The following is a 13,995-nucleotide window of genomic DNA, read 5'->3' on the forward strand; positions in this document are numbered from 1 at the left end:
GCACACTAGCTATTTATCAGCACACTAGCTAATAGCTAGCGTGCTACCTAGTAGAAGCTAGCAAAAGAGGTGGGTAGTAGTCGCATGTTAACATTAAACCTGCAATAAGCGATTTCAGACCCTGTTTTCACCTCTTTTCTAACAGTTTACTGTGTCATAGTAACCTACATTTGGAAACAAATCTATCACTTTTACTTAGAACGTTACTGAATGGATCTACAGCCACACCACAAGAAGCTTTTTCAGCTAGCTCTTTTTCTACCCAGGTTGTTATAGATTTAGACTTTAACTACCAGACAATTGTCAAGTGGACCTCCATGATGGAGCCATACTGGGTTAATAGGAGATTGGTGACAACTGCAGGGCCACTGTACACTTTTTTCTCTAATCACCCATGTTCTTTGTATTTTAACTCCTCCTCTGTCTTTTAATCCCCTCTCACTGTCTGTCATCCCTTCCACCTTTCTGAAGAGGACGTGGTTTAGGTGAGATGGGAGTCCCTTGCTGTTGGGGGATAGTAGCCTAGGAGCTAAGGAGGCAACTTTACAATCAGTAATGTGGTGGTAAATCAAAAGATGGGTAAACTTCACAATGTTGTTCCTGGTAATCAACATCAACATCAGTGCATCACCTACAGAAACGGCAAGGTTATCTACTTTATTTTGTGAAAAAAATTAATTAAAAGGTGGGTAAACTATGACCTTCAGGCAGTGATCATCATAAGGCAAACAACCACCATTCTAGACAAAATTCATTTATACTTTAAGAAAAGCATTTATTCCTACGTATTTCCCACCAAATGGCACAATCCTAAAACAATTTACATAATTTTGATGCAATTTATGAAAACTTTTATGTAAACTATGAAATTATACTTAGGCAGAAAGATTTCTCTGCCTAAAAGGTGGTAAACTGGGTTAAGGTGGGTAGTTACAATGCCTCAAAGGCAAGTTAGTCTACTACAAAATAAAGGGAAAAAACAGCAAGTAAAATCTTATTTTAGGGATTTATCAAATTACTCTGGAAAATAGAGAGTGCTTTCAACCTGGGATTTCTTTTAAACCAATGGAATCACATTTGTAGTTGGAACAAATAAAACAAAGTACAATTTTCAAGCTGCAGTGGCTCATTTTGGTTGCTGTGGGACTGGAAAGGATGGGGGGGGGGTTTGGTCGAGTACCTACTGTCACGAATGGAGAGAGGGAGGGAGAGAGAGGAAGAGAAGGGGGGAAGGGGACGGATCTATTCAGGAAAAGAGGGAGGAAGGAATGAAAAGAAAAGAGACAAAAGAAAAGGGCCGTTTGATAGACAGACGTCGTGAAAAATAACGTTATGGTAAAAAGGGCATGAGAACAGAAGGAAAAGCAGATGACAGCTCTGAGAGAAAAGTAAAAACAAAACTAGTTTTGCTGCAAGAGAAATGATGAAAGAAAACAAATTGAAGGAACTTGTCAAAATGTCTCTACATTGTTATTTTTTTTTAAACGTATAATGAAATTCTAGTTTCTGGTAAGTTTAAGCATTTGGGTAAGTGAAGAAAACCATGTTTGCTTTGGGAGAGACACAACAGGTTTTTTTTAAAGGTGAAGTTGGTGAAAGTTTGTCTCCATCTAGATGGATTCAGTATGAATCACACTCAGGGATGTAGTGGAGGGTAAACCCACCTAAACTCACTTTACCTACTCTTTTAAGCTGACAAAAATCTATATGAATCATATCAATAGCTACACACATCATAGAAAGTAGTATCTAACTGATGTAAGTTATAAGAAGATAGGTTCTTTACGAGAAAAAAGCATCAGGATTTACCCTTTTTATTCTCTACATCACTGATCACTTCAGTGTTGATAAAGAAACACTCCCACTATTTGTTTCCATGTACCAGCAAAACACTTTTATTTCAACCCCTTTTTTAATTGAAAAATCAAGTCACTCTTAATTCAATCAATTCCAAAATATATGACACTGCAAATTATGACTGACCTTTTCATCTATTTCCTGATTGATTGGATAAAAGAAATGCTTCAAAATTTTTCTCATGTAGGAAAACACTTCTAAGTGAATTGAGCCCAACCCTGGTTTATGAGGTGATATGATCCCATAATCTGTTAGAGTGCTATATGAACCATAGCGCTCCCATGCAATACAGACGTGCAAACTGTATCTCAACAAGACCAAGTGCTCTTAACACCTTTGCTTCCTCTTTAATATCTCACAGCGGGAGACAATTTCTGCATGTTTCATATTATGACTTCATCATTACAGTATGTGTAATCATTTTAAAAAGAAAATTCCAGCTTTTCACTCATTAAGAAACACAAAAAAGGCTAGAAGGTGCAAACGTGTTTTGGAAAATATAGCCATGTGATTCATTCAATATCAGTTCTCTGATATTACATACAAAGCTTTCACAAACAGACGTTTCTAGAGGCAGTCTGTTTTTGTGATTTTAACACTACAAAATCAGAGTTGCTTAATCCTTGAAGCTAATTCACTTTGTGGTAATCTTCTATAGGGTTATCTGAAAAGTGCAATCCTAGGGATAATAGAAGATATTTTTTCTTGTTTTCCCTGAGCACACTAGTTGTCAGAATGGACGAGTGGTCTATGGTGCCATGGTTTCTGGTCTCTGGAATGGAGGCGTGGGATCGAATCCCATTTTTTTGGACACTTTGTACGACGAGTTCTCACTCTAGATGACTGAACTCCAAGGATAACTCGGATAACTGGAGCAATGGGTTGCTTCTGTGTGGTCCTCAATCAGACATCAGTCATCTTTAAAAGTGCTCTGTGTATCATTTTAAGCTCAATAAAACATGATCACATTCATTTGGAGACGCTAGTATAATTACTGTAAACAAACGAAGCCATCGCTGAGAAGATTGGCATCCTCTATCGCACTGCATTTTACATTGTGAGTCACTGGGATGGGTTTGGAGGGAAATCTGCTGGACTGCTTTAGGGCACAAAAAAGGAAGAGGGCGCTGTTCTGCCAGAGAAAACGGAGCTGAAGTTTCAGAGTTTCTGGTAATGGCAGACGGTGGAAGTAGAGAAAGGCCAATGGAAAAATCACAACTTGCCATGGGGGTGAGTGATTAATGACTGAATCTTGATGTGAAACTATTCCTTACATTTCGAGAAACTCTGGCACTGATACCACTAACATGAGATTGAGGCTACCAATTGTCTCCACCATTGTCTCATTTGTTTATGGTAATTATACGAAGGTATCACAAATAATTGTACAATGTTATATTGATGCTGATGATGACACCTAGCTCTTTTAAATAAGTTTGTTCCATTTGGTCATGTTCTGCTACTTCCCATCCACATGTAAAATGTTAACCTAAACATAGACAAGCCGACAACAATTTCCAAACAGAATGACACATACACTTGCAACTTCCCCAGGTTTTTTGCAGAAACGTTGTAGTTAGTGGAACTTTGCAGTGTGTTGTACACCTCTTCAAAATGTGAAATCCATGAAACATTCATAATATGAATCTTCACAATGCCACCAACGACAATATAACCACAGAGCATTGTTGTCGATGAGGTATGACCTGAGAATTGCCATCCAATATGGGTCTTTTCTTTCAACGCTGACAGTTTAAAATTTCACGTTTCAAAAAAAATCACATGGTAATTTCATAGTTAACTGAAATAGAATGAATCCAGCTGCTAAGCAAGTTTGGAATTGATCGTGTAAAATGTGCAAGAGTCTACATGACATGATAAAAATAACTGTTTGCCAACTACTCTTTTTATGCGTCCAAAGCTAAAACCTTAATTTTCAAACCAGTTCCACAACTTGCTCCCAGGTGATTTTATGCTTAAACACCATCACAGGCCCTGGATGTGGGGGAATCAATAGAAAGAGTCACAACCCTCTTCCAAACTTTTAAACATGCCAGTATGTACAAAGCCTTACTGTAATGGATGGAAATTAGATGAAGCGGAATGCTAAAACAGTATATTGCACAGTCGATTGAAGCAACAATGGGAGTCCGAACCCACAACCTGCCCTTTCCTGAGCTAAAGCACCACTTCAAAACTACGCTAAATATCATTCATAAAGCCAAATATTCCTAAGGGGACTTATTCCAGGACTGAACCCATATTGAAACCAAGGTGATATGTCAAGCATTAATAGATCCAGATCTGCTTGGCATATTGACTTCAGATCTTTGCTTCAAAGTCAAGTGAGTGTCTGTATCTGGGTGTGTTGTTGCGTTTTATGTATAAATTTGTTCTTTCAAGTTTTGAAGAGACCTTGCTGACTCGCTACTGCCCAACAGTGGATTTTGAAAAAAAATGTTGACCAATAATTTTTTTTTGCCACCGTCCTCTGACTACTCGCTCTTCTTTTTCTTCTGCTGTTCTGGGGAGCTGTTCCAGTAGTAGAGGACCTGGAGAGCGATGATGCCATTACAGGATGAAGATATGACATAGGTGAGGGCCATCAGGGAGTCTCCAGTTTCCTGTAGAGGATGACAATGATTTCTTTTAAAAATAGTTGGTATTGCATGGTGGCCTGAAGGTGGCGCTATGGAGCATAACCAAATGTGGTCTGTCACACATCCCAAATATACTATATATCTGAAGTTGGGTTGTTCTAGCATCAAGCATTTAGGAATTATGCCTCACTTCTTTTTTGAGCATCTTTGCCCTCAACTTCATTTGTGCACCACGGCCAAACTGTTTGGATTTTCAATATTCTAGGTCTAGAAATCTAGGAAGTCCATTCATGCTGTATGCAAAATTTTACTGAGGTTGGATCGACTTTGCAGGAGAAATAATGGAAAATACTTTTTGTGTAAAATTCAAAATGGTGGAAAAACTAGCATGACAGAAATGAAAATCCATATGTGCAATGGATTCATCTTGAGCAAAGCAAAAAATGATTCTTGACTTTACGGTTCAGGAGTTATTGGCCAAAAAGTAAAGCTTGTTATAGCACCACCATCTGGCTTTTTGGTGCCCTAGTAGAAGGACAGATTTGAAACATATCTACTAAGTCTGGTTGGACTTTGTTTTAGGGAGGAAGAGGAAGAAGACATCCCATTGACAACCAGTGTAGTATTGATCAATTCTACAATACATATGTAATCAATTAAAAACTGCATCGTATCAGAGGTGAACCACACACACCCACACACACACACACACAAATTCCCTCCTACCTGTACTGAGGTGAAGATGCGAGCAAGGGATCCTGCAAACAGCAGGAAGACAGAAACAGCAGACAGCTGACCGGTGTGTCCGTTATGGAAGTTAGTGGCTGCCTGGATCAGCTGAGACAACCAAACACACAGTTAGTCTTTTAGAATGCGTGTGTGTTTGTTAATTTCCACCTAAAATAGAATGTGTAATTCTGTTGCACAAGTCCTGTGTAGCTCAACGGGTAGTCTGCCACTAGTGTTGAAATGATCTGTTGTGTCATGTTTAATACCCCTAAGTGGTTCGGACAAAAGTGTCCACCAAGAGCACAGAGTATTGTGAACATTAGTATGTGTGTGAAACTATTATTTATTTCTGAGGATATGGTGATATTACAATTTGGCTATGAAAACTGAATTGGCTATTGTATTGGCAGTGTAAATGAATAAAATGTGTACTTCTGTGGAATGTGATCAAAACGTCTTATTAGAATCATCTCAAGTGTAGGGCTTCCCACAGACAACCAGTGTGATCAATTCTACAATAAATATGTAATCAAACTGAATCATATCAGAGGTGGACCACACTGACTGGACTGGATCCCATTTTTAAGAAAAACAACAATATCGGCCCTACCTGGGAATAGCTCTAACTGGCATATCGAGCGAGTTAAAACCAACCTACCCTGCCGATGATGATGGCTGGCATATTGGAGGCCTGCATGGTGGTGACCACTGACATGGGAGTGACGGGAGACAGCATGACGGCCAGCAGGCCAAAATACATAAACATGAGAAGAAGACCTGAGAGAGGAGACACAAAGGGTCAAAGGTTATCCAAGAACATTTTCAGACCTATAGTTTGTTTGCTTTGGTCCATATCAGGGGACGAGGTGTTCCTTTATAGAATTGGGGCACTGATTTGGTTATGTTTTCTCAGCATTTCATTCATTTCGGTCATTGGTCAGAAAGTTGGTGCAGGAAAAGGACTTTCTTCCAGGAAAACCAACACGGAGCATCGGCATCATCAAATTGTCTGTGGGAATTGTACCTGTTGTACCATCGTCCAGCAGTTTAAATTGCTGGGGGTGTGGGGTGAAGGGTGGGAGGGGTGAGAGGTTGGGAGTGTCTTGAAACTCCAATGGATGGGGAGTTTATGTTCCAAAACAGAGTAGAAAGTGAGTTTTCAAAGCTAGAATTAGTCATTGGTATTGATCAACAACCCTATCAGCCCTCACAGATATATTATGTTTTATTGTGCTATGGGGCAGGGAAAACCTTACTTCATGTAGCTTTAAACAACTGTTAACATTTTCATTTTCTATTCAATACCTTTCTGAGATAATAGACTCTGGTGGTAAACCCACACATTAATGCACAGTGCTTCCTGTAGTTGGATGGGATCACCTTCTCTCTCCAAACAAAGCTCCAGGGTTGGTTTTGAAACTTGGTTGGTCTGACTGATAACCCAACTAAGGAGGAAACCACTCCAGAGATTGAACTACCTGCTCTGAACCAACTAGGTGTGAAAACTCCCTCAGGGTTTATTCAAACTGAAGAGGGAACCTCCCTGAAATACCTGATATTCACTGCTCCAAATTAATGAAGTGCCAACTGTTATTTTCAGCCAATGTAATTGCTGTTCTGTAGTACGACTGGCTGAAATAATCAAGTACTATATTTATACACACACTATGTTTCAGAAAATGTTCCACCTTCTTTACCTTTAGTAGAGGTCTGAGCGAGGTGTAGCACAGTTCACACAGAAAAAACTTCATACCAGGGTGTCACATTCATTGGTACAATGACGTATTAGGCCAGTTTCTCCACTAAAATAAACTTTAAAATGAAGACTAAAAACTGTTGTCCTATGAGTCTGCGTGACTGCGTCCCTGTATGATTGAACGTCGGTACAAAATGGCGGCTCTAGAAAGAAGCCCTCACTCTTTGATTCTGAGGGACTGACAGTTGAAAAAGACTCTGCTATCAAAACTCCAGCTGTGCTTAAATTTACATACATTCTCAAGCATAAGTACAAATTAATTCATCCGACTCTTTGCTTGGAAATGGTCGTACGCATGGCTTACGCACATATATGTACGTACGTACCGTTGATAAATGAGGGCCCTGGATACTGATGCGAAATTGATAAGTGAATAAAAAGATGAGCTTATCCTCTGAGATGGTAGGATATCACATTTGTCCCAAGCAGTAAAATATAATGCAACAGGCTGCTCACAGGTCAGTGGACAGATGAGAGCACCACTCCAAACACCATTTTACTGATGTTATTGGGCTGAGTGTGAACAAAGGCTTACCTCGGCCAGTTCTCCCTCCATAGTGCTGGATGAGGAAGCCAATGGTCACTGTCTGCAACATGAGGAACAAAGCCTCGCCCCACGCACTGAGGCAGAACACAAACCGTTAGTAAACATTTTGACACAGTAATAATTCTATCCTGTCCCCATTCTATCCTGTCCTTTTTTTAAAACGGAGCTGCTATGATGCATTACAAATTTCAGAGAAATCTGACAACGTTCTATCGTATCGTATCCAGTTTTTTCATTGACTTCAATCATAAAATTAGAGACGAGAAAGTTCACACTCTGTAGTTTTACATATAGTGATGGAGAGAAGGGAACTGGAATCAAATGCATTAACTCCATAAGTGACGCTGCTATTCCACACTGTGTTCCAAACTACACCCTAAAATCCCATTAAATCCCTGGGATAAAGCCTAGACTTCTCTGTTGAACTGCCGCCAGAGCAACGGCATAGGTGCCTCCGGCGGTCCAAGCATTTATGGTTCTGCATCTGTGATTGTGCAGTACACCACTGAAACACTAGACGGCAGTAGTGTGCTTTCTTAACACGGAAGTAATAACAGAAGAAGTAGTAGTGTTTACATTATCTGAAGCTCGTGTTCTGGGATATTTCTCACCATGAATTCAGTGGCATCTGGTAGTCTTTTATAATTTGAGGATGAAGTGTACTACAAATCAATATATTAGCAGCTCTCCTCAGCTCGTCTCTCTTCTATCTGCTCCATTGTCAGCAACCGGATACAGGTAGGAGGAAATACGAAGCGGTACAGCCACCGTTCTTGTGGTCGTGTGTTGCCCTACGTGTAGTTACATTTTTGGAGAGGTGCATGTAAGCCACGTGCATGACGTGCAAGTATAATTTGCGCTTAACAAAGGTAAAAATATAGCATTTTTGAAAAGGAAATATATTCACCATGTCTTATTACTACCTAAAGATGAAGAATGAATAATATATGTAGGTGAATATTTTGAATTCATTGCCTTTTCAAAATTAGGGCAAATTTTTCTAAGTTGTTTTCGGTGCAGTTTCTGCACTTACTTGAATAGTAAAATTATAGAAGACACAATGCGCGAAGTCCACTTTCTCTTCTCTAATTCGGAAAAAATGGAATACGTTTGCAAACGATTTTTATTGGATTATTACTGGAACTTTGTACTTTCACATTTTAGTTTCTTGGATTTCCAATCCACTTTGGTCTAAAATCTACGCAAAAGTTTGCAATCAAAACTCAAAAAATAAATGTATTTTGAACCAATTTTGTAGCACAAGGAAGTATGCAAAAATCAAAGCGGTTGAATACTTTTTACATCCTCTGTATCTGATTGAGAAGTGTATGTCCCAACCTGAAGGGGAAGTTGTTGGCTATACTGTAGGCCATAGTTCCTGTAATGGCGAACAGCTCCAGCAGCACAGAGTTGAAGCTCAGCCCCTCGGCATTCTTAGCTCCCATCAGCTTCAAGATCTGAGGTAGCTTCACTGTCAAAGAACAATGAAGTACAGATACAAGCCATGGAATTCAATTTCAATAATCACACACAAATTCACGGCATCAGTTCCAGCAAATAGATAAAGACAGAAGAGGATGTGAGGTATTTACCCATCACAGATCCCAGGATGATGCCGATCCCCAGGCCTTTGCTCAGCACGATCTTCAGACATGGCACTGCGGGCAGATGCAAGCAATCATTAATTAATCAGATGTCATGGATTATATCAAGGCTATACAAAGTTAGAATTATTATTAGTTAGAAACTGATAGCTGTTATTTTGTGCTGATATTCATTATGTTTACATTTTTCCAATTTAATTGGGATTAGAGATTTTTGTGTTCAGTGCTTCCCGAAGAATTGTATTCTTCTTATCACCTCTGAAACAGCATTTAGACACTAAAATGGAACACTAACACTCTCCACTGAAACCCAAACTAATTAAATTATTTTAGGGTTAGCAGCTCTTTAAGGCAGGCTAACAATGTTTTTTTATTATTGGTATTATTTTATTTCTTTTTCTAACCTACTGTAGCTTTTTCACTATTTAAGTGTTTTCATGTGATGTGTTTGTTTGTCCTCGGCAGCAGCACTTAATGTCCCATGCAAATTTCCCCTTGGGACAATAAAGTTCATCTTATGTTAAATGGTCAGGGAAGGACCTCCATCATATCAGAGGTGAACGAAGAACATATTTTATATTTAATAAAAAAGGTCAACATCGTCTCTAATGCTACTTATTTTACCATTCTTAAAGTGGAGAGGCATCAGTTCATCTTACTATTGGAACCTTTGACTATTCAATGCATTGTAGTCAATGAATGGGTTAGCCAATCAGATAGTGCCCTGTGTCTAGCCCCGCCCTCCCAGGCTGTCACAACAACCCTCATTCATTCAAAACAGTTTTCTATATTTAGTTGTATGGAAAACAGCTACAGCTTATCTACCACATACAACTAATGGTGGACATGAATGTATTGTGTGCGCGTGCCTGTTAACTGCCATTATACATTTATTACGACTGCTCACTCTTAACCCTCAGTGTCCCTTTTGCAGATAAAGCTAAAGCTAGCTAATCTGTTAGCCAACAGTTATGACAACTACATTTCACACTCAGCCCTCTGGCGTTCGTTAATAGAGACCAACAGTCAAGCACAGCCAGTCCAGTCATACTTCATTACTTTTAAGTTTGCTTATTTGCATACACGTTTAGCAGCTCTAAAGTTATCCATTCCCCCCACACCCACCACGGTGTTTGCGTAGAAGAAGACTGTCGAAGCTACTGTATATTCTTCCAGCTATGCACGTTTGCCGATAAGCAAGGTAAAATAAAACTGCCACATTTTGCATGGCGTTTGGCGTGACATTTCAGCACAAGAGATAACGGCTCGTATCGGGCTTTTGAAGTCTACATAAGATTTATTTACATAAGGTTTTATCTGCGGCATACACTCAGACAAGAGCTCTAAAGTCACTGTCCGTCCAGCCAGCGAGCTGACTCTTTACGCCAATAAAAAGTGGGTCACTTACCATCCAGAAAGTTGAAATTGAGAAAAAATTCGTCGTAACACGATTCTGGCATGAAATAAGCCAGCAAAACCCCTTTAAGTGGATCCATAAAAGAGGAGCCTTTTTCCAAAACTGTTTCAGCCGCCATTGTGGAGATGGGCTGTGACGTTGAGTTTGTGTGTAACAAATAAAAAGTTCCCACCGACCCGCTTGTTACGACAAAGGGTCCGGACGTCAAGATAGGCTAGAACAGATAGAGAGTGTTTTGGCTATTCATTTGTAGTACCCTTTACCAAGGGATCCTGTATCACGTTCTATTGTTGTTGTTGTTTTTTTTTTATTAATACTTTTTATTTATTGTCACATTTCATTTATGCCTGTACATCATTTATGTCAGGCTGATTGACCATAATATCATCTTTTTTTTTTTTTTTTTTTTTTTTTTTTTTTAAAGTAGCCTAATAAGATAAACAAGTCATGAGCTTCAAATGTAAATCAAGCATCAATACCTAAATTTCAAGAAGGAAAAAACTGCACAAAACTGAAAAAAGGAAAGTTTGAAAAACGGATATGTAAAAAAAGAAAAGGAAAAGAAACTAAAATAAGTACATAAGAAATTGTTATTGTAGTACCCAGATTTCAAAATATCTGGGTTCCATATGGTTCCACTCATTCAATCGATCAGATAATTCATGGTGCAAGAGTAATACATTTTGTAAAAAAAAATATTTTGCAAGACAGAGGCATTCACAATCATTGATGATAGCAATCTCATAAAGGAGTCTTGCTTCATCCTGTAGAATATAATAAGCTTGATAGAGATTGGCTGGAATCAACAATAGAATGAAGTTGGACAGGTGACATGGGGAAAACCAATTGCTGAATAACGGTACCACGTGACTAGCCAGCTAATTAATCTGTACACAATTTCATCAGTTATTAAGAGCCATCAGAAGAGGTTTGTGACTGAAAGGTTGCTGGTTCAAACCCCCTGTGTGGCTGGGGAAAGTGAATGAGTAACACCCTCCCCTCCTTACATAACTGTTGTTGTGGTGCCCTGGAGCAACACGCTGAACCCCCCACTGCTCCAGCTCATTGTGAATGTCTGGAACTGTATGAATGTGAAGCAGGATGTTGCTGGAAAAGAACATGGAGCACCGTCAATTTTCCCTGGATAAAAAAGTAAAAAAAATAGCCTAAATACTGTTTGAAAGGTGTTTATTTAATGTAAAATTAAATACTGCAGAAAGTAACAAGTGCAATAATGGAAGAACAGTGATACAATAATGCAAGAGGCCCTCCAAATTGATAGCCAAACTGAAGGTGGATCCATTATATTTAATGATCAGTTTGATGAAGTGAGTGAGGTAATTCAAATTCAACACATCTTAACTCTACTCATATGCTACGTGGTGGACACTTTCATCCAACAGAGCCTTGGAGTATAGTAGGAGTGCATCCATTTTCAGCATGGGCGATCCCAGTGAAAATCGAACCCCTAGCTCCGACTATGTCAGTGCCATTTCTACCCATTGAGCTACAGGGCCACATTCATACATTCATGCATCAGCAGCAGTGACTGACATCTCTGATGGTATGATTTTAAGCACGGTGTCTCCATCAAGGCAGCCAAACACTGGAACCAGACTGTCTTGGAAGGTATCAGAGAAAGTATAAATGTGAACCCTGTTGTCAACATCATAAAAGGACACTTGACCCTCGCCAACGTCCACATACACCCCGACTAGCCGAGGCACGACCGCCCCCGGCAGCTCGGTGGGTTTATTGGTACAGGCCCACAGGCTGGAGCCCTGCCACAGGACCCAGTATCCTGTGCTGGGCGACATGGGGGGCTTTTGTTTCTTGGGAGCAGATAGTGACATGACGCCCATCCTCCAGCAACCATTTTGGGACACCTCCACCTCCCAGTAGTGTCTCCCTTCGGTGATGACGGTGTCACCCAGAACGCAGGGCCACCCGTCGAAATGCTGGGCGGTGTTTCTGATAGTGCTGGAGTGCTGGAGCCCTGCTGCCTCCTGGACCTGCAGCCGGTTAGCAGAGACGACCAGCCAGGGATGACTGGTACTGGGATCCAACTGCACAGAGACTGGGGTTCAAGTAGAATATTAAGTACTAGTAGTAGTAGCAGTAATAGTAGCAGTAGCAGTAGTACTAGCAGTAGCAGTAGTAGCAGTAATAGTAGCAGTAGTAATTTCAAAATAAGTTCTGAAAGATGAAATTATGAAAAAGAAACTTACCTGATGCACTGTGAATCCACTGCCATACTGAAAGGCAATAGCATTTTAAATCATATTATCATTTATTTATATCAAACATTTTCTTTGTCCCAGTATGTTCTACTCTTATTATTTTGCACATATCCTCACAACACTGTCATTCATGTTTTTTATACTTTTCATTCATTCATTGCATTCCACTTAATATGTTCTTGATATGTTGAAATTATCAGTGATGTTATGTTTAATACCCTCCATTTGCTTTTTTCTTTGCTGTATCCTATTATCTACTACTGCAACAACCCAGTTTCCTCACAGGGATCATTTAAGTTTCATCTCATTCAGCTCTCCACATCCCCAACCAAAAAAACCCCACCAGAATCGGCCAGTGGTTCAAGTTCCTGCTGGTTCAGCCAATCCTGGACGGAGGCACGCTAATGTACTGTAACTGCGACAACGTCCACATTGTGTCAAATTTTACTCCCAAATGTCACTTTGGTCGCTATTACGTCATTTTGACTGTGCGCACTCTGTCATGTGTGCTTCTGTGTGAGGCATGAACCAGCTATGATATCTGAAACAATGCGGACAGCAACACCGTTACCTAATCGCGCCTCTGTCCAGGATTGGTTGAAAGAAGACGAAGGGGAACTGCCGGTCGATTCTGGTGGGTTTTTCTTCTTGCTGGGGATGTGGAAAGCTGAATTTTGTCTTTAAAGTACTGGAGTTTTCAGGTTGCAGCCATCATGAGGAGTATGAGAGACACCAATGCCACGATACGCTGATGACACGTCTGTGTTCATATGGTGTTCCTGTGCGCCTAGCCACACAGAAAGCATGAACTTACCCAAATGACTCCCATTTTTATCCTGGAAAGGTATTTCAGAGGTTTGAAAAATCTGTTTCAATGACTTTTAAAAGCAAAAGCAACAGCTGACTCACCTGAATTGGGGATGTATTTGGGGCTTCCGGTCCCAGTCCTCCAGGCCTTCTGTTTGGCTGGCAGCCACAGCATGGATATTGCCTCCTGTAGTTCACATTCATAAAACATTATTATCCGCTGCTGGCACAAAAGAAGACATAACCTGTCTTAACACTAAAAGAATGTTTCAGAATGTTTTCCACCCTCACAAAAATACAAATCTGGGCAATTTTTTGGCATGAAAATGGTCAAATTTGAAGATATTGAGTAGCACAAAATATAATCTATCTGCAGCTTAAACCCAAAAATATTACCAGTGCTGTTTCAGTATGTTTGTGCACATTCATGCATGTGTT

At 39.9% G+C, this 13,995-nt stretch overlaps 2 protein-coding genes across 2 annotated transcripts; both read right to left on the reverse strand.

The window, feature by feature from the left end:
* Positions 1-1,879: 1,879 nt before the first annotated feature.
* On the reverse strand, positions 1,880-10,630 carry mpdu1b (mannose-P-dolichol utilization defect 1b). Its single transcript, XM_071900504.2, has 7 exons — positions 10,502-10,630; positions 9,082-9,147; positions 8,828-8,960; positions 7,478-7,563; positions 5,845-5,963; positions 5,184-5,294; positions 1,880-4,481 (listed from the first exon to the last, which is right to left on the reverse strand). The coding sequence occupies exons 1-7, from the start codon at positions 10,626-10,628 to the stop codon at positions 4,353-4,355; spliced, it is 771 nt and encodes a 256-aa protein (XP_071756605.1). The 5' UTR covers positions 10,629-10,630; the 3' UTR covers positions 1,880-4,352.
* Positions 10,631-12,039: 1,409 nt separating this feature from the next.
* On the reverse strand, positions 12,040-13,768 carry LOC139912651 (E3 ubiquitin-protein ligase TRIM39-like). Its single transcript, XM_071900502.2, has 3 exons — positions 13,660-13,768; positions 12,739-12,765; positions 12,040-12,587 (listed from the first exon to the last, which is right to left on the reverse strand). Exons 1-3 carry the CDS (start codon positions 13,766-13,768, stop codon positions 12,040-12,042), a joined length of 684 nt encoding a protein of 227 aa, XP_071756603.2.
* Positions 13,769-13,995: the final 227 nt, after the last annotated feature.

The sequence above is a fragment of the Centroberyx gerrardi genome, chromosome 23 (assembly GCF_048128805.1).
Source record: "Centroberyx gerrardi isolate f3 chromosome 23, fCenGer3.hap1.cur.20231027, whole genome shotgun sequence".
NCBI classification, from domain to species: domain Eukaryota; kingdom Metazoa; phylum Chordata; class Actinopteri; order Beryciformes; family Berycidae; genus Centroberyx; species Centroberyx gerrardi.

Coding starts and splice junctions, on each gene's coding strand:
- LOC139912651 (XM_071900502.2), bottom strand. CDS start 13,768: ATGTTTTATGAATGTGAACTACAGGAGGCAATATCCATGCTGTGGCTG. Junction 12,766..13,659: donor CAAATACATCCCCAATTCAG/GTGAGTCAGCTG, acceptor ATTGCCTTTCAG/TATGGCAGTGGATTCACAGT. Junction 12,588..12,738: donor GTGGATTCACAGTGCATCAG/GTAAGTTTCTTT, acceptor CTTGAACCCCAG/TCTCTGTGCAGTTGGATCCC.
- mpdu1b (XM_071900504.2), bottom strand. CDS start 10,628: ATGGCGGCTGAAACAGTTTTGGAAAAAGGCTCCTCTTTTATGGATCCA. Junction 9,148..10,501: donor CAATTTCAACTTTCTGGATG/GTAAGTGACCCA, acceptor ATCTGCCCGCAG/TGCCATGTCTGAAGATCGTG. Junction 7,564..8,827: donor GCCAACAACTTCCCCTTCAG/GTTGGGACATAC, acceptor GTTCTGCCTCAG/TGCGTGGGGCGAGGCTTTGT.